The sequence below is a fragment of the Aspergillus aculeatinus genome (genome assembly GCF_003184765.1).
Source record: "Aspergillus aculeatinus CBS 121060 unplaced genomic scaffold BO66scaffold_16, whole genome shotgun sequence".
In the NCBI taxonomy this organism is placed as follows: domain Eukaryota; kingdom Fungi; phylum Ascomycota; class Eurotiomycetes; order Eurotiales; family Aspergillaceae; genus Aspergillus; species Aspergillus aculeatinus.
Window position 1 is genome coordinate 105,005 of NW_020291485.1, and position 18,836 is coordinate 123,840.

Sequence of the window (18,836 nt, forward strand, 5' to 3'; positions counted from 1 at the left end):
TTTTTTTGGTGAACAGCCTCCCCCGCCACCCCTTGCAGGCGCGGGTCCCTATACAGTCTGGAATAGGTGATTGCGGATATCGCCGTGGATGGATGGGTGGATGAGGATGAAGGAGAACACAGGCAAATCGTCGATTGGAGCGACTACGTCGGCTCGCTTACAATGAATAGATCCAGAAGGCAGCAGTAGCAGTAGCAGTAGTAAGTTAGATAAGTTAGTACTCAGTAGTAACTATAGTACACTTAGTTAACATTACCTACCCAGTTCAGAAGACTCCTTCCTTGTTTGGTATTTGCCGTTATCGCGAGCCCAGCCGGTCAGATTAGCAGATGATGCTGGTAAAGAAATAAAATTGTTGAGTGACTCGAGTCTCTAGGGAGTGTCACGATCTGATTGATCTTTTAGATGAACTCTAAGTCTCTAACGTACGCTGAGTGGCAGTGGCTGTGTTTTTCTTGTCTGGGTTTCGTTCTCACCCGGCCGGGCCGACCATTGAGAGTCACCCGCACTACTCCGTACTCCGTACTCATACCTACTCCCGTACCGGTATACCACTTGCTAACGTAACTTATGGTCACCTCCTTCATTTCGCTAATTCCATAGGTACGATACAGTTACATGACCTCGTTTAGATCAAAGAGAAACGATGGAAAGCTGCAGATTCGAGTCTCTTTTAATCTGGTCTACGACGTACATCAACAATCAATTTTCATTTATCAGCATCCTAGGTTGAGACCATCATCCTTCGCGTCAAGCATCAACTAAATCACCTGGTGATCGGTTGCGTAATCCTAGCTGCCGAAACTCAGGTATAAGCTGCCAGCGACCAGGGGGACTGTGCTCCCAATTTTCCAGTTGAGCCTCCTGTCACCTGCTCTCCAGCCAACGGAGAGATTCTTCACTCTTTCTATGCATCCTTTTCACCCAGACGATGAACCTTAAGGGTCCCGCGGTCTGAGAGATCATATGCGACGAGGACTAAGGAGAGGCCAGCCTTCCAGAGTCAGTCCAGGGGCCGACTATAGCCGTGCCTCAACGGATCGTCCAGGTCCAGGAATCGACCATCGGCCATCGATTTCGACCCAAAAAAGGAACCGAAGGAAGTAAGTAAGTAAGACCAACTGTCTCTCATCCCATCTCATAGTTCAACATTTTAACTTCTCGAAAGGATGATGCTGCCGCCCAACTCCCTGCTTGGAGGGGGGGATTAGGGGGGAAGCGCCCGTCGGGATTCGTTGATTATACTTTATTGCGTTTCTCCGCCTTTGGTGATTCTCGCATGAGGAGAATCCTTCATGCTGACAGATCAACTGTCAAGAGAGAGAGAAAAAGGAGCCAGTCGGTCATAATAGCCTCATGGTCATGGCGTTGCCATGCCATGCCATCGAGCGCGGCTCCATATCGTCGCATGCAGTTTGAAGTTAGCGGGCGCTTTGGCCATCCTCAAAAGGAAGAATACGACCCAGCCCCCGACTAGATCGGTTTATCTCCTCAATCATATCGATCATCCTTATTAATCCAGCGGCCAAAGGGAGTTGGATTGCCAGTAGATCGAACCTTACCGCCTGGTAAGTTATCGCCGGGGTGCCGTGTTGTTGTTGTTTCTATGGTGTGACTCCTTGTCTTCTCTTGGTGGGAGTATACCCCACGACGCCATGCATCGCTTCGTGATTCTGTCAGCAGAATCTCCACTTGCAATCCTGAACTCTCTCGAGCGGGCGGTGATTTCGGTGCCTAACTGGGCGAAGTCAGGAGTGAGAGTTCTGGCTCGACATCTCAGGTTCCAGTAAATGCAGGTGGGACGTCCTTGCTTGGACGGACAAGAGTAAGCTCAATCTGATACAGAATGTCACTCTCATCAACCTTACATCATGGTACTGAGACAATTTGCCGGCTCCCAAGGTAGTGCCCCTTGGCCGAGGTCGATGGAACTTCCAGTATTGTTGTAGAGACTGCACGTCTATAGAGATCGACACCTGAGCCATCAACGACTGTTGAGCTACTGTCACATATCACATGATCACCTGCGATAAGACGCACTTACCTAAGCAAGAAGGAGCTTATCGGCCAGGCCGCCCGCGCGGAAATCATGCGGGCCAAATAAACATGGTCGGACCTCGTCGCTCCTCTCCGTCCCAAAGGCCCGAGGGTGAGGATTCGGCGTTCCATCGAACGAAATAAGCTGTCATCATGGCCAATCACACCCACGAGGAAGATCTGGAGGACAGATCGATAATCCTAGTGACGGGGACAAACAGGTAAGCTCAGCTCCGCCCAATCGCATAGCTCCTAAGCTTCCCTGGCCCCTTATCCCGCCGCGCCCACAACCAAACACATAAGTCGGCAGCAGAAGAGCACGACACGACGAGAACACCACAAAGCAGCACTCCAATTGACCCTCTGACTAACATTGATATCCTCTCTCTCTCACAAATCAGTGGTCTCGGGTTCTCAATATGTTGCCGCCTCGTCGACGACTTCCTCAAGTCCCCCGCCAACAACCACCGCAGCCTAGCGGTGGTCTTCACCACGCGCAGCACGAAGAAGGGCACTGAGACCCAGCAGCGTCTCGAGCAGCACCTGCAGAGCACGACAACACAAACCCCCGAGCATCGGGCCCGCATCACCTTCATCCCGGAAACCGTCGACCTCTCCAGCCTGCCGTCGACGCGCGCCTGCGCCCGGCGCCTCATGCGCACCCTCCCCAAGCTGGACGCCGTGATCCTCAACGCCGGCATCGGCGGCTGGACGGGCCTCAACTGGCCGCAGGCCGTCTGGGGGGTCCTGACGGACCTCGTGCACACCGTCTCCTGGCCGGGGTACAAGATCGCCCCCGTCGGCCTGCTCACGGCGCCGCAGACCACCACCCAGCGGGACCAGGAACCCCGCCTGGGCAACGTCTTCTGCGCCAACGTCTTCGGCCACTACATGCTCGCGCACAACCTGATGCCTCTACTCCGTCGAGCCTCTAGCAGTAGCAGCAGCAGCAGCCGCATCATCTGGGTCTCCAGCATCGAAGCCACCCTCCGACACTTCTCCATCGACGACCTGCAGGGCCTCCGCACCGCGGCCCCCTACGAATCCTCCAAAGCCCTGACCGACATCCTAGCCCTGACCGCCAATCTACCGTCCACAAGCCCGTGGACCGAGTCGTTCTGCTCCACCACGCCCTCAAACACATCCTCCACAGACGCAAACAACCCCCCTCCTACCCTGGAAACCGAGGCCGCCACCACCAAACCAAACACCTACCTCGCCCACCCCGGCATCTGCGGCACGGCGATCCTCCCGCTGCCGCTGCCGCTTATCTACGCGATGCTGATCTCCTTCTGGCTGGCGCGCCTGCTGGGCTCCCCGTGGCACACGATGTGGACGTACCTGGGGGCGTGCGCGCCCGTGTGGCTGGCGCTGGGCAGCCAGGCGGAGCTGGACGCCGCCGAGGCGCCCTACCGCGCGCACCCCGGCGGCGGCCGCGTCAAGTGGGGGTCCTCGTGCGACCGCCGCGGCCGCGACGCGGCCATCTCGACCGAGGTGGACGGCTGGGGCCACGGGGGCGTCGTCGGGCCCGCCGTCGTCGCCGCGGACCGGCTGCGGCGCCGCAAGCGCGGGGCGCGCGACCTCACGGCCGAGGAGCGGGTCGCCTTCGAGGAGCTGGGCCGCCAGTGCTGGCGGCGCATGGAGGAGCTGCGTGTGCAGTGGGAGGGGATCCTTGACCGCGAGGAGGAGCAGCTCGCACTCCAAAGCACGGGCAAGGAGGCTGCCGCCGCTGAGCGATGATGAACACATTCCACTCCACTGGGAAAGGGGGAGAGGTTCATCCTGTAACAAATCATGCTTTCGATATTGGTGTATTACTACTAATGTATAGGTTATTATCAGATAACATAATCTACGATAGTGGAAATCAAGTCTTAACGACTACAGTAGCATTGAGCAAACGCATTTCGCAGTGATATTCTTCTTATCTTGCTTTCTTTTTTCTTTTCGTTTCTTTTCTGTTTTCTGGATCCTTGCCTCCCCGTATTTACATTCCTTGAAACAACCCATGTCCACATACGTCATTAAAATCAGATAAGAGTATTAGTCCATGTGCTCACCCCCTCTCCCCTTCGAGAAAAGCAGAACAACAACGAAGTTGAACGGAAGAAGGCGGAAAGACGACTAAAGAAGAACGACAGGCTGAAAAGCAGCTGCATCGTCGACAAAAAGAAGTCAAAAATGAGAAAAAGCGGGAATTGGACGTAAGAAGTAACCAGATCGGGTCAAAGTGCTGGTCGGAGACCGCAGAAAAATGAGATTAGTAGGTTTTACAGAAGAACAGACCCGAGTCAAGACACGCTTCCACCATCAAGGCCTCTAGCATGCGAAAGTCGGTCAATCAAGCACAAGACAAAAGGAGTAAAGCGCAAGAAGGGAGATTGTTCAGGGGAGTCGGGAAAGCAATTGTATCCAGGTGGGAAAAGCCAGGTCGTCGAGCAGAGCTAGCGGTGAAAAAGAGGTTTGCGACTCAAATTTCTATGCATCTGAGCATTTTCGGGAGATGGGCGAATTTTATAGAGGTGTGTAAAAGGGGCGTGGCGGCGTGAAGAGGAGGTTTTACATGATGATCGCAGGAACTAAAGGGAATGATTTGTTAGTGGACAGGGAACCGGGCCTTGTGAATTGTGCTGAGGCTTACCATCGATGTTCTGCTTGATGCTCTTGTGAGGCAGGATCGAGCCACCGTTCACGTAGACTTCATCAGCAATGGTGACATCGTCACCAAGCACGGTGACATTTTCCAAACGAGCCCACCGACCAACGGAGCTGTTCCATCCCACGATGGTCGACTTGACCCAGGCGTGGTCCTTGACCTTGCTGTTCTCCATGAGAACACAACGCTGCAAGCGGACACCGTCACCGATCACAACGTTGGGGCCAATGACTACATTGGGGCCAATGCGGCAGTTCTTGCCGATCTTGGCGGAAGGGTCGACCATGACGTTGCCGCCGTACACGTAGGGCTCACTGTTGGGAGCAAGCAGTTTGGAGTTGCGCTTCGCCAGGGAAGTCAGGTAGAGGCAGGTTCCGCTAAGGAAGTCCTTAGGCTGACCAACATCCATCCAGAAGCCCTCCAAGTCAAAGGAGTGCAGCTGGCCATCCTTCACAATGGCGGGGAATGTCTCTTGTTCGATGGAGGTGGGGCGGAGCTCGATGCGGTTCAGCACGCTGGGGTTCAGGATGTAGATACCCGCGTTGATGCGGTTGCCGACGAACTCGACGGGCTTCTCGACGAACCGATCGATCCGACTGGGGTGGTTGGGCTTGTGAACGACGACACCGTACTTGGAAGGCTCGTCAACCTTGGTGACAACAATGGTACCCTCGTTGCCATGGCTCTTATGGAACTCAGCAAGCTCCTTGAAGGGATAGTCGCAGATGATGTCCGAGTTCAGGACGAAGAAGGGAGAGTCGTCCTTGCCCAAGATCTTCTCTGCCAGCTTCAGGGGGCCGGCCGTGCCGAGGGGTTCGGATTCGACGGAGAATTCGATTCTGACGTTATATTGTTCCTCGTACTGTGTAAAGAGAACTTGTGTGAGTTTATCGTTTTTTTTTTTTCGAGTGGTAAAGGATTATCATACTTTTTTGAGGGCAGCAACCATGACATCGGGGCGGTAGTTGACAGCCAGGACAATGTCCGTGACACCTGCCGCAGCCAAGCTTTCCACCTGGTGCAGGATCATGGGCCGATTGGCGAATTCCACCAAAGGCTTAGGAAGCGTCAAGGTCTAGGGAGGAGCTGGAGATCAGCAAGCGCATCTTCGAGAAATTCCGACTGCATCGGTATGTTGGGACGTCACGATCGTCAGCAGGGAGGGCCGCGCGGAAGCTACTCACCAAAGGACGCAGGCGGGTACCGAAACCTCCGACCAAAATAAGAGCTATGAAATGTGACTCGTCAGATAAAGCTGTCGCTTGATGGCCGTGAATGGATCATAGATCTATAGACCTGTACATACCCTTCATGATTGTGGTAGTGTGTAATTGGTATTAGAGCGAAAGGGGGTAGAGGGGGTTGTTCGGAGGGGGACTTGCTCCAAACGAGTGACCGGAGCAGAATAGTATGGGCGAGGTACAAAAGATTAGATGTGAAACCCACACGGGGGAAAGAGAAGGCTAATGGAAATGTTTCGAGGTTTGGTTCAAAGTAAGACCCAGCAATCCGAGATGGACGGGGGAAGAGTGATAAGATTGAAATAGAACAGAATAAAGAAGAGAATGAATGGACGGGGGGGGAGGGGGAGGGGGGAGGGGGAAGAAGGTGGAAAAGGAGAGGAAATTGAGTTATAAGAGAAAGCGCAAGAGAGACAGAAGACGGAGAGAGAAGAGGAGAACACCTGGCTATTGTGACTTGACTACGACTTGACTTGATGGGAGTGGATGGGTGGATTTTGGGGGAGGGTAGGAGGGGGCTGTAACGGAAGCGTATGTATGGAGATTGTATGGAGATTGTATGGATGACTAGAGGGAGGGCCGGAGGGCTAAGTTAAAGGGCTAAAGGGCCAGCCAGAGAAGAGCCCCCGATGCACCCCCTTAATAGTATAAAGTGTGGGCAGCCTTATGCTAACTCACTGCTAACTACAACGTACTGGGTAGTGTCCAGTGTCCACTAATCCAGGCACCGAACGGACCACTGGCTGGCTGGCGTTTCAACCACCACAAAGGCAGGCCGCAACGCACGTTTGCGGCAACGCCACCCCATTTAAAACCAGTTCCGTACCGGCAGCGTATGGTTTCAGGTCTAGAGCCAAACTACTGGACTAGTCGCGGCCGGATCAGGTGCTTCGTGGGGCAATCATTTCATTATTCAATTGCCCCTGGATCTTCCCATTCTTATTATTACGCGTTGCAATAATGAAAAGGACCATAAGCGATAGCCGGGTTTGTTCTTTCATGTGCTGATATTGTATCATACTCTCATGCAGTTACCACTACACAAAGAGGTCACTTGAAAAGGTCATTAGCATGATCTACGGCACAATTCGTCATAATCCCCAGCCGCTTGTGTTCACCTTACCATCGCGGCATGTGGATGCTGCTCAACCCTCCTCGGGTTGCATTCCCCCATTTGCTCGCCATCAAGACCTGGTTGTTGTAGAGCCGCGCTGAGCTTGTTACCCAAGTGTTGCAGTGGAGCAATTAGTGTATGCAGGAGGCATAATCATCGCGCTCCCCTCCCCAGGAAAAACTCCCAACGGCCCCGATCTTCTGATCGTCCATGTATGATCGCGTTTGAGGACAGACAATGGACTTCCTGCTTTGTCCGCCTTCTCCCCGGTTCGTGTTACCAGCCAGTCCGATCATGTGCATGGTCCGAAGCGCGCAATAGTGAAAGAGCAGTTCTCAGCTCTCTATGCCCTTACCTACTAGACTGTGGTTGATGTTGTTCTAAATATACTCTTGCGTATCCGGAGGCAGTGCGTTATTTGTGGTGGTAGCTTTTCCAGCCAGCCCACGTGTTAGGGGCCCCTTACCACTGTCACCGCCTACCGCATCCGGCGCAAATCGTCTGATCCACTCGCGCACCTTGCTGACTTTCTCAACCAGCAGATCCTCTTCCTTCTTGGCTGCAGGACCCTGCTGCTGCTGCTGCTGCCGCCGTTGGAATTCTTGTAGCCTCTTGGTGCTGTAGACACCACCTGCATCGTTTGCGTCAACCCGCTGTCGATGCAGAAGGTCAACTCTAGTGACTCCCTTCCGCAGGCTCTGCCCGTATACCCGTTCGCGGAAGGAACTCAGTCCTACCGTGCGCATCAGGACAATGTCTCGAGGTCGCAGCGTAGCCAGCGACCTTCCAAGTTCGTCCTCGATAGGCTTGCGATCACCGGCCGCATGTGCCTGGTCCGCAGGAGGAAGCCAGAAGGTTACTCCAAATCCGCTTCGCGTGTCATCGCCCACTACAACCTCGACCAAGTCTAGTTCTTTCTTCCATTGCCGTGTCACAATGCGGCGTGGGCGGTTGATGGTGATGATTGACACGACTAGATTCACAGTCACGGTCTGCGGCACGATCGACGTCAAGTATGCTGCCGTAGGGATGGCCTGGAGGTCGGTGGCAGATGTTTGGCCTAGAATCCCTGGGCTCGGCGCTTCTTTCTCGCTCACTGTTGCGATCGAACTCCCGGTACTATCGGCCCAGATGCCGCTACCTTGGAAAGAGTTCTCAGAGCGAACCCCGGTCGCCGAAATCTCGGAAACCTCATGCACGGTGAAGGAGTGCTCGTAGAACCGTGAGAGTACCGAACCCTCTGGTTCATTGGCCGAAATCCCGCCAGAGACTGCGAGGTCGCGGGTTGCTAAGAAGCAGGCCCTTTCCTGGGAGCCCGTGTCGAACGTCCCTTGTAGCAACTGAGATGTCCGCAGGTCTTGCAAGAGCCTCCACTTGATAGGGTAAGCATCTGTCAGGCGCCATGGCTCTTCGTCATCCAGATTTGATTTCTTGAAGGGAAAGATGGGCTCTGTAAGCAATTGCTCTTCATCCCACTGAAGGTTTCTCGACGTGGGTGCACCCATTAGGAAGATGAGTTTCTTGGACATCGCCTTGGCTGATATGTACAGAAGCGGCCATGAGGCTTATTGAAGCAGTACGATTGATCTGCCACGCCTTGGAGAATAATGCCGCTGTAGAGCACAGAGAGATGTAATGACTTTGGTATATAGTGTGCCAATACTCGGCTTTAGGAGATCGGACGCACCGAGATTAGGCGGTTAGTGGCGGGCTATGGATCGATAGCCCTGATCATAGACCCAGTTATATAGCAAAGTACACGAATGAGGCTCGGGAGATGAACGAGAAGAGGCTGCTGCAGACCTCGCGTCACTGTGTCGAAGCTGAACCACGGATTGCAGACAAGTAGCATCGTCGGCCGTACGGTACATCAAATACAGTACCGTAACTCCAGCCTCAAGATATCATATCATTGCGAGAAGTGGCGATTGAGTTAATTGTTGACTGATCGATGGGGACATTCGAAGAGCGTACTAGGTACGTATCAGCATAGCTTCCTAGCATACCCACATTAATGACATCTCCATGCCAGAACGAGACATGTTCCTCATATTTCGAGGCGGGTATCACGTGGATGGGAGACGAGACTACGGAACTCCATTGAAGTCGCAGTGGCAACTTCGGCAGATGACTTTCGCCGCCCCCCGAATATCAGACTGGCCCGACATCATCATTCCCGGCTTCCATCTTCGCCCATCGATTCACTGTCTTGAAGTGATAGGAGATGGCTTTTGCCTTTGTTGAACATTGAATAGGCTCTCATATCACTCTTCTTTCCCACTTTTCTGTTGAAGGGTAATCTCCGGAATCAGCGGCCAAGTGCCGCCATCCTATAGCCCATGGCCTTCCAAGTCCCGTTCTCTATGCCAGTATGAACTATTCATTCCCTCAGTTCAACATGCCGACTCCTTTACTAATGGCGCCTTCTTGCTATAGAACCTGGCGGCAGTGACATCGGATGCTTGGCCTTCTCTGTCCAAAATACTGAATGCGCCCTGGAAACTGATCGAGCACTCCGCCTCCGCCTCCGCCCCTCAGCTGAAACGTACCGGCCACGAAACCAGTTCGATTGTATGTCCTTATACCCATCCATCGCGGGCGTCTGAGAAATTGCGTACTCATCAATATCCTCCCCAGGAAACTCGCCAAATTGCGCTCCCCGAATGTCTGACCACAGTATCCTCCGAGGCTCTTAGATCGGCTGTCATGTACAAGCCGGCGGCATCTGGAATGACTCGCTCCCTGTTCGCTGGTAAATCGCCACAAATTCATATCGCATTCTCAGCCACAGACTAACTTCACTTTCATTTTCTAGCGACCACTCTTTGGGTTCCGCCATCGACCGCTAGCCGTCGTCTTGCCACACCCGCCTCTCGCCTTTTCTCCACGCTGACCGCAAATCCGACCCGCATCCGCCACGCCCCGCACCTACATGGACTCTCACGTCTCCAACAACAGCGGTACCTCTTTGGGGGTCCGTCTCAGGCCTTACTAGCGCAGAGGGAGAAAACCGCGAACAACAATCCCAGTAGCGCGAACGCTCAAAATGCCTTCTACCAGGCTCTTCTGCGCGCGAACCATCCAGCCATCATCCTTGAACGGTACAGATCCGGGTACTTTGCTAGTAACGCGGCCACTGAGGCGATCTATCACAAGGCTTTGCAACGGGTCAATGGGATCGATGGCTCAACATCTTTCTTAGGCGCCAACCAACAGTCCAATCCTGACCTGCTTCATCAACTTAAGCCCGAGCAAATACAAGCTATTGGTCAGGCTGTTGGTGCTAAAGGTATTCATGGCAAAGTACACGCGGCACCCGGCCAAACCGGCACTGGAGCTAAAGAAGCACCTCTGTACGTCGTGGTCGAGGAGTCAAGGGGAAGCACTATTTTCCGCTGGGTGAGATTCTTTATCACGATGGCGTTCATCGCATACCTGTCTTGGGTGATTCTCGCTGTCGTCCTTGAGACCTCTGGTGTTTTGCGAAACGTCAAGGGCCCGCAGAACAACGAAGCTCAACCCGAACACCAGACCGTGCGCTTCAGCGACGTTCATGGATGCGACGAGGCCAAGGACGAGTTGCAGGAACTTGTTGAATTCTTGATCAATCCTGAACGGTTCTCCTCGCTCGGTGGCAAACTGCCGAAGGGTGTCCTTCTGGTCGGTCCCCCTGGTACTGGCAAGACTCTACTCGCGCGTGCTGTGGCAGGTGAAGCCGGTGTGCCTTTCTTCTTCATGTCTGGGTCGGAATTCGACGAAGTCTACGTTGGTGTCGGCGCCAAGCGTGTTCGGGATCTGTTCACTCAAGCCCGCAGCAAATCCCCTGCCATCATTTTCATCGACGAGTTGGACGCCATTGGTGCAAAGAGAAACGAAAGGGATGCCGCGTATGTGAAGCAGACTTTGAATCAGCTGCTTACCGAGCTCGATGGATTCAGTCAGAGCAGTGGAGTCATCATCATCGCAGCGACCAACTATCCTCAGCTGCTTGACAAGGCTCTCACGCGCCCTGGTCGTTTTGATCGGAAGGTAGTTGTCGGTCTTCCAGACGTTCGCGGTCGCATGGAGATTCTGAACCACCACATGAAGAGCGTGCAAATCGGCACTGATGTTGACGTGGAGGTCATTGCTCGTGGCACTTCTGGGTTCTCGGGTGCTGACCTTGAGAATCTTGTCAACCAGGCCGCAATTTATGCCAGCAGGAACAAGAAGACCAAGGTCGGACCCAAGGATTTCGACTATGCCAAGGACAAGATCATAATGGGCGCGGAGGCTCGCAGCCGGGTGATCCAGGATAAGGACAAGCTTCTGACTGCTTACCACGAGGCCGGCCACGCTCTCGTTGCTTACTTCTCGAAATCCTCCATGCCGCTCTATAAGATCACTATCGTGCCCCGCGGAATGGCGTTGGGTATCACACATTTCCTGCCTGAGATGGACATGGTTTCCAAGGATTACACCCAGTATCTGTCGGATATTGATGTCGCCATGGGTGGCAAAGCTGCGGAGGAGCTCATCTTTGGCCCTGATAAGGTCACCAGTGGTATCTCGGCTGTAAGTTTGACCTTCTACCTTTCTTCGTGGAGGGAGTCTTTGCTGACAAGTTGCAGGATATTGAAGCAGCCACCAAGACCGCTTTTGCTCTCGTCACTCAATTTGGGTACTCCAAGAAACTTGGAAATGTCGACTTGATGTCCAACTACAGCAGCCTGTCCTCGGAAACGAAACAAGAAATCGAAGCCGAGGTTCGACGCATCGTCGAGGAGGCTCGCGTTCGCGCCACCAACATTCTGACCGAGAAGCACAAGGAGCTCGAACTGTTGACCCAGGCTCTGATCAAGTACGAGACCCTGACTAAGGAAGAGATGGAGAAGGTTCTGCGAGGGGAGAAGCTCGACAAGCTGGAAACAGCGCCGGCCGCTCCCATCAAGTTGCCCGAGGTTCTGCGGGCTGCCAAGTTGCCCTCGCCGAACCCCGAGGACATGCCCCCAGTAGCCACGAATTCCGCCAACGAATGAAGCGCGAGCCGCTATTCCTGACTTTTTTTGACCTTGACTTTCGACCTATGTCCTCTCCTCTCTCCCCTTTGAACCTTATCGTTGTGGAGGCTTATCAGCAGAGCCCGATAGCCTTTGCACCATCATCTTCACTACATTCCCGAATTCGATCTACCACGGAACATGATCGATTGATGTCACCGCCATCTTACCCAGATTTCTTTTACTCTGCATCCCATTCCGGTTTTTCTTTGTTCTTATCTTGTATTGTTTTCCAGACTTGGGTATATTTGGTTTCTGCTACCCCTTCTTTCATGAGTGAATCGGTCTATCCGATGTTAACATGTATGTAGCAAGCTTGAGGGCGGTGTTTCTTACGACAGATGATGGTATAGGGCGTCATCTGGTCCCATGGGGGGTACCACGGAACCTTTTTGTGCGTAACATGTGTACATACATGTATCAAAATTTGCATGAGTACCGGACACGCAAAGCGAGATGTTTGTAGAGCAGATCACTAGCAATACACATTTAATCATAGCCCTGCTACTTTGGATGTACCGAAAAGATGAAAAGTAAGGATTGTCGCTGTTGCTGTGTTAGGTTCGGGGGTATATTCTATCTGTAGGATATAGGTTGGTAAGCTAGTCTCACAGCTGCGGTCATGCGGCCCATTCTTTTAGCAGATGAGACTTAGACATCAGCGGCACAGAAAGAAATCAGCCTTGGAGTTGAAATCTTCATCCGCAGTAGGAGTGTCGTGCATTCTGACCGATCTCAGAACAATGGTATGGTGTCCTGCAGTCCGGGTACTGTACGCATCAGCGCAATCCCCTCAACCATCTCGCCCTATCTGTTGTCCCCCGGCATACGCCCATATGGATCTACCACAATGACCATTTGTACATCTACACTTCCATCTTCGATATTCCAATCCCATCCATTCCCTCCCCCCTTTGCTATCCCCACCAACCCCTCTCTACCTGTTCCCACATCCCACATCCAAGATCCAGATCCATATAAGTATGAAAATGTGCATAATGTATGTATGTATATGCAACCCAACCATTCCCCAAAACCAACCCCCATTAAACCCAACCCACACCAGAACAACAAAAAAAAAAAAAAAATAAACAACGACCCTCCTTCCCCAAATAAGAGGGCAATGAAACAAAAAAGCTACCAACTCGTCCTCCCCGTCCCCCGATCAAACCCGCCCCGCAACTGCTCCGCCGGCTTGACCACCTTCCCCTGCAACACGGTATACCGGATGATGTTCTCGCAGTCCTGCGGCTTCACTCGCGCCAGCCAGATCCCCTGGGCTGCGCCTTCGGCTGCCGCATCAGCAGTGGCACCCGGTGCGCCAGCGCCAGCAGAAGATCCGTTCCACCCGCACTCCCTGCGCCGATAGACAATCACATTGGCGGCGTACTTGTGCCCGCCGACGTGGTTGATGAAGTAGATGCCCACGCCGCCGGGCCGCTCGTCGTCCAGGTCGCGGTACAGGTTCAGGTGGCGCAGGTGGCGCTCGAACTCCTTGCGCAGGAGCGGGGCGGACTGGCCGCAGCGGGCGTCGCGGGTGCGGTGCGAGCAGAGGAGGATGATGGCGGAGTGGGGGCAGGGGCGCGCGCGGAGCGGGGTCAGGGCCGAGAGATCTGTCTCCTCGAGGTCGGGGGAGGGGGCGGTAGTGCTGGTGCCGGTGCCGGTCCCCGTCAGCGGGGTGGTGGTGGTCGGGCCGCGGCTGACGAAGTAATTGATCAGATCTGGCGCCAGGGCGGGCGTGACGTGGTCGACGAGGGTGAAGCTCGGCAGGCAGAGGACGGTGGTGGGCTGCTGGCCCGGTTCGTGGTAGTGGTATTCGTCCGGGACGGGCATGTTGGAGGCGGAGAGTTTGAGTTTCTAGTCCGTGATGGGAAGTTAGTTGGGTTCGATGGGGTGGCGTGCGGGGGAGTGGAATAGTTCTTGTTTCGCGTCAGTGGGAAGGAAAAAAAGAGGCTGACGCACCCCATTGCTCGGAACAAGCCCCCCCTTCTCGATCGCCTCCATCACGCTCCCCGGCTCGTCTGCCACGTCGCGCACCCAGTCCGTCTTGCCCGTCGCGACGAGCACGTGCGTCGCCCACTCGCTGATGTTCCCGTACATGTTGTCCTCCTGGTCCACGTCGAACTTGGCCGGGTACTTCACCGTGCAGGAGGCGCAGTCGTGCAGGCACTCCTCGCCGTCTATGGCTGGGTCGACCTTGGGGAATAGCGTCTCGGCGGGCTGGACTTCTTCGGCGGCGGCATTCTCGTCGCTGGCTTTGGGACTGTCTGCCGGGGTGGCCGAGCGACTCGGCGTGAAGAAGGCTGCGCCTCGTTGGATGAATGATTGCATGGTTTTGGGTGTTTATGGGAGGGACCGGGGGAGGGTAGGAGTTTTGGAAGCTGCGCGGGACAGAAATTCTAGCTATCGAGAAGGAGGGGAAACGTCAGATCTTATCAATCACTCTGCCAAGCCACAAACACTGATGATGGAATAATTGACTAAGATTCGCTTGCCGATGCTCCGATTGGCGGACGTCACGTGGCTTGAGCCCGAAAAGCCGAAGCAGCTCGGAAGAAGTGGGGGAGACCATCCCGACCTAGACATAGAACAAGACCAATGAGAGTATGACGAAACTAATGAATTGCGTTGCTCCTCGGATTTAATTATCAAATTTAAACTAGCTTCCTTTCCCCCCACCACTAGCAGAGGGGCTCGGAACTCGGAATTAAAGGCGTTCCCTCGACCCTCCAAAATTGAAGGCATACGGCAGATCCGACGGTCCCCGGGCTTCCACCAAATGAATGACGCTGCCACCAGAGCTGTTGGACGGCAGTCGCCTAAGCGAGCGCATCGATGGCGTCCGCGGCGGCTCCATGGCCCGACCACGCGTAGTCGGCCGCCGCGACCAGACAGGCGACCAGCGCCCGTGCTGTCTGGCGGCGGACCGGGCATCCCAAGACGAGGCATTCGACGGCCGCAGGCTGTTGCTGCGCCCGCGGGACAACACTCCCTCACTATCCTGAAACGAATCGATGGTCTCCGTCTCCCCTTCCTCGTCCGAGGGCCCGATGATGGACTCGCTCTCCGTCTGACTGCTGGCTCCGTCCTCCTCCTCCTCCGCCGCCTGCAGCTCAGCCAGCACCCGTGGATTCAGCCCCGTCATGCCCCGTAGCAGCTCCGCAAAGACGTGCATCAGCTCCCGAAACTCGTTCTCGTGGAGATCTCGCGACGAGAAGCGCGCCCGTTCGTAGCGCGCGATGAACTCCGCGCCCACCTCCGGCGGTCGGACGACATCCAGCGACGCGAGGTGCTGCAGGTACGCGCGCAGGCCCATGGAGACCGGTCGCCGCAGGACTTCCACCACCCGGGTGTCCGGGAATGACTCGTCGGCGTCGGAGAACGGCGCGCGGAGGGACTGATGCACCCCGGCGAAGATCGGGTCGGGGGGAGCGAGGGAGACGGCTTTGGCTTCGATCAGGTGAGGCAGTTCCTGGATCACGGTCCGGTATGGGAGGTCCGGCAGGTCCGCGCACGAGGGCGACGACCAGCCAGGGTGTTCGATGGGACCCCAGGGCGGGTGGTCGCGGTCGATCAGCAGCGACTCGTAGTTGGCGAAGGCATCCCCGTCGGCGGCCAGGTCCCGCGGACGGGCTTGGTAGGCGATGATCGCGCTGTGGGCTAGGCCCTCCTTCACCAGGCGTCGCACGCTCTTGCCCACATCTTCCTTCTCCACGGGGATCCAGGCCTTGGGGATGCCGGATAGAACGGTACGGTTGGTATAGAGACGGGTCGCGTAGATGAGGATGGCGAGAATGAATGTAACGACGTAGCCGCCCGTGATGATAAAGATGTTCGTGAGGCGGCGGGTGATGTAGCACTGGTAGATGGCGTCGGCGGGAGTCAGGATGATCAGAAAGAAGAGGATCACCGAAAGAAAGATAAAGAATGTCAAGTTGAGGAAGCGCTGGAGGTTGAGGGCCATAATCGCGCACACATCATATCGCGCATTGTCAGCCCCTGCGCCGCTCGAGTTACAGGCACGAGCTGGCTGGGAAGATGTCAGGGATGCGGATTCCGGAAGGGGCCCCGACCGGTTAAAGGAGGTTCGGGTCACGTGACTTGTAGATCGATACCAGACATAAACTGAACATTCAACCTCACCAAACATCACTACACATCACTAAATGACCTAACCCTTACGGCAGTTGCAGACCCTTGGTGGGCAGACGATGGCATTAACAATGTGTATATATTAATCTACCTCCCATGCAATCTATTGCTCTACAAATCACATAACGCTGAACGGTCCAAATCTATGCAAGCCCCTCAATCATCCTCCACGGCGACCTCGTCCTCCGGCTTGGGCTCGAACTGAGCGCGAGCGCGGCGGATGACCCGCTCAATACCATCCAGACCCATCTTCAGGACATCCATCTTGGGACCGTAGCTCAGACGAACGAAGTGGTGGCAAGGACTGTCGAAGAGATCACGTCTCTTGGCGGGGTTCAGGTCGAAGAAAATACCGGGAACCACAATGACCTTCTCGGTCAGAAGGGCATTGAAGAAGTTCAACCCGTCGGAAATGTTAGCCTCCTTGGGGAGAGGAGGCTCCAGAGAGGTGAGATCGAGCCAGATGTAGAAGGTGGCCTGCGGGACATCCTTCACGCGGAAGCCGATCTCGTGCAGGCGCTTAAGAACGAAATCTCTCTTCTCGCGGAAGTGGGATTGCAGCGCCTTCATCTCGGCTCTCACCAAGTCGGGCTCAAGCATGGGAATGGCGGCCTCCTGGAAGGGCACGTTGGCGCCACCGTCCAAGTAGGAACCGGCAGAGCCCAGAGCATCCACAAACTCCTTGGGGCCAACAACCCAGGCAATACGCCATCCCGGGAGACGGAAACGCTTGGTGAGACCGTCAATCAGGAGCACATCTGTCATAGTCAGCATCGAAAGCATGCCCAGAGTTCAGGAGGGGTCAGCTAGCGAACCATCTTGGTTAACGTCCACCACGTGCTCAGCACCGCTGATCGTGGTTCCGTCACAGTCCGTGGTATAGTTGTAACCACCGTAGAACTCATCGAGGATCAGTGTCGCGCGATCTCTGCAAATGTCTTGAATGCGAGCGAGCTCCTCGTTGTCAACAAAGTGACCGGTGGGGTTACGGGGGTTGGAGGTCAAGAGAACGGAGGTACCACGGGCGATCTCCTCGGCAATCTTGTCGGGGTGAATGTGGTAGTGGTCATCCTGGGCAAGAGGAATGGGGATAGGCGCGATCTAAGTAGCACATTTGTCAGAATCTAACAACGCCACTGGCTGATCGCTGTTGACGAGCCGGAGCCGTGTCGCACACTTACGTTCTTGAACAAGGTCAACATCTCCGAGTAGGCGGAGTAATCGGGGATAGGGAAAGACAGGTAGGAGTTGCCCAGGATGGCAGCGATACGGATCAACCCAGCACGGCCACCAGGGACAATGCAGACGTTCTCCCAAGTGTACTGGCTCTCCTTGCCCTGACGGTAGTGTTCGTTGTACAACCGGGCGACGGCGGCGCGCAGAGGCTTGATACCGGCGGTCGGGCCGTATTCGCGGGCGGCGGAGGTGATGGGGATGCTCGTAGGACGGGGGAAACTGCCTTCGATCTCATCGTCGGCCTCGGGGGCACCCTGGCCCAGGTTCGCCCAGGCAGAGGGATCCTCTGCGTAACCGTGCTCAGTGGCACGTTCTGTGCACCAGACGACACCCGTGGAGGCACGAGAGGCATCGAGACCGGCATGGGGACGGTGACCCTCATGGGCGCTGCGGAATTGCCGGTGGGTTTCCGATCGGAGTTCTGCAAGGGCGAGATCCGTCAGATGGCATGCACGTAACAAATAGCTAATAGCTTAAAAGACCATTGTTCCTCAGAAGAATAGCCTTTGTCGTCGACATTGCCCCGCTCCCCTCTGGTTCCAAGTCCGAGATGCGGCACAATCGCCGCTCTATAGACTCCACCATTCCGGGGAAACAACAATCAAAATCAATGTGACGTACCGTTCTCGGACAATTCCTTGCCCAGAGAAAACCGACGGTTTCCCGGGCGCAAGATGCTGACGCGACGGCCGGAGAAAGACATGATGGACTGCTTGGCAGGAGAGGGGTCTAGCGTTATCGACTATATGTACGCACTAAATGTACAGTACAGGGGTCGCAGGAAAAAAGTCGGTGGCGATTTCTCGACCTTCGACGTCAGAGAGCAACAAAAGTGTAAGTAGGAAAAGAATCAAAGCACCAGTCTGCTTGGTTGCCTTGGAAGTCCTAGACAATGTCAGAGACGATGAGAAGAAGATAAAGAAGAGGAATGAGACGAACAAGAGGTGGAGGGGAGGGAATGATAATATAATATAAGGCAAGAATAGAAACAATTTGTTAATGGAAATGCAGGAGAAAAGAGAAAAAAAATAAAAAGAAAAAAAAAGGCGGCCTGAGTTATTTGGGTCGACGAGGCAGAGACAAACTCGAGGGAAGGGAAGGGGAAGGGAAAGGCCTCCAACTGGAGTTGGAGATCCAACTTTCTACTAGTAACTACAACCAGGCACTCTTTCAGACTTCCTTTCAGTCAATCCCCACCAACCATCAGCATCATGAAAGCCGTAAGCAGCAACTAATTTAGTGACTAGTCCACAGTCCACCGCCATGAACTAGTCAGCATCCTCCACATCATCATCCTTTTCCGACGTCGGATGCCGTCATACTATTGGCAGTCCGACACCTCGAGACGGTCAATCCCTCAA

The 18,836-nt window shown here is 54.7% G+C and overlaps 6 protein-coding genes across 6 annotated transcripts; 2 read left to right on the top strand and 4 right to left on the bottom strand.

Annotated features, from left to right (window-relative positions):
• Window positions 1–2,436: 2,436 nt before the first annotated feature.
• On the top strand, window positions 2,437–3,777 carry BO66DRAFT_319584 (3-keto-steroid reductase; the record flags this gene model as incomplete). The annotated part of the gene is made up of 1 exon (XM_025643649.1): window positions 2,437–3,777. A coding segment is annotated over one exon (1,341 nt), but the record flags the coding sequence as incomplete, so codon positions are not given.
• Window positions 3,778–4,596: 819 nt separating this feature from the next.
• BO66DRAFT_410305 (mannose-1-phosphate guanyltransferase) lies at window positions 4,597–5,723 on the bottom strand (the record flags this gene model as incomplete). Its single annotated transcript, XM_025649233.1, has 3 exons — window positions 4,597–4,616; window positions 4,679–5,555; window positions 5,622–5,723. The coding sequence occupies 3 exons, from the start codon at window positions 5,721–5,723 to the stop codon at window positions 4,597–4,599; spliced, it is 999 nt and encodes a 332-aa protein (XP_025505320.1).
• A 1,705-nt stretch (window positions 5,724–7,428) lies between these two features.
• Window positions 7,429–8,577, bottom strand: BO66DRAFT_319676 (uncharacterized protein; the record flags this gene model as incomplete). The annotated part of the gene is made up of 1 exon (XM_025643654.1): window positions 7,429–8,577. One exon carries the CDS (start codon window positions 8,575–8,577, stop codon window positions 7,429–7,431), a length of 1,149 nt encoding a protein of 382 aa, XP_025505321.1.
• A 653-nt stretch (window positions 8,578–9,230) lies between these two features.
• BO66DRAFT_50882 (i-AAA protease YME1) lies at window positions 9,231–12,227 on the top strand. Its single transcript, XM_025653354.1, has 5 exons — window positions 9,231–9,417; window positions 9,485–9,619; window positions 9,686–9,800; window positions 9,864–11,602; window positions 11,659–12,227. The coding sequence occupies exons 1-5, from the start codon at window positions 9,388–9,390 to the stop codon at window positions 12,064–12,066; spliced, it is 2,427 nt and encodes an 808-aa protein (XP_025505322.1). The 5' UTR covers window positions 9,231–9,387; the 3' UTR covers window positions 12,067–12,227.
• Window positions 12,228–13,216: 989 nt separating this feature from the next.
• Window positions 13,217–16,118, bottom strand: BO66DRAFT_419479 (sucrase/ferredoxin-like domain-containing protein). The gene is made up of 3 exons (XM_025649819.1): window positions 14,835–16,118; window positions 14,050–14,374; window positions 13,217–13,944 (listed from the first exon to the last, which is right to left on the bottom strand). Exons 1-3 carry the CDS (start codon window positions 16,049–16,051, stop codon window positions 13,225–13,227), a joined length of 2,262 nt encoding a protein of 753 aa, XP_025505323.1. The 5' UTR covers window positions 16,052–16,118; the 3' UTR covers window positions 13,217–13,224.
• Window positions 16,119–16,395: 277 nt separating this feature from the next.
• Window positions 16,396–18,178, bottom strand: BO66DRAFT_319700 (pyridoxal phosphate-dependent aminotransferase; the record flags this gene model as incomplete). Its single annotated transcript, XM_025643655.1, has 4 exons — window positions 16,396–16,997; window positions 17,055–17,340; window positions 17,421–17,896; window positions 18,097–18,178. 4 exons carry the CDS (start codon window positions 18,176–18,178, stop codon window positions 16,396–16,398), a joined length of 1,446 nt encoding a protein of 481 aa, XP_025505324.1.
• Window positions 18,179–18,836: the final 658 nt, after the last annotated feature.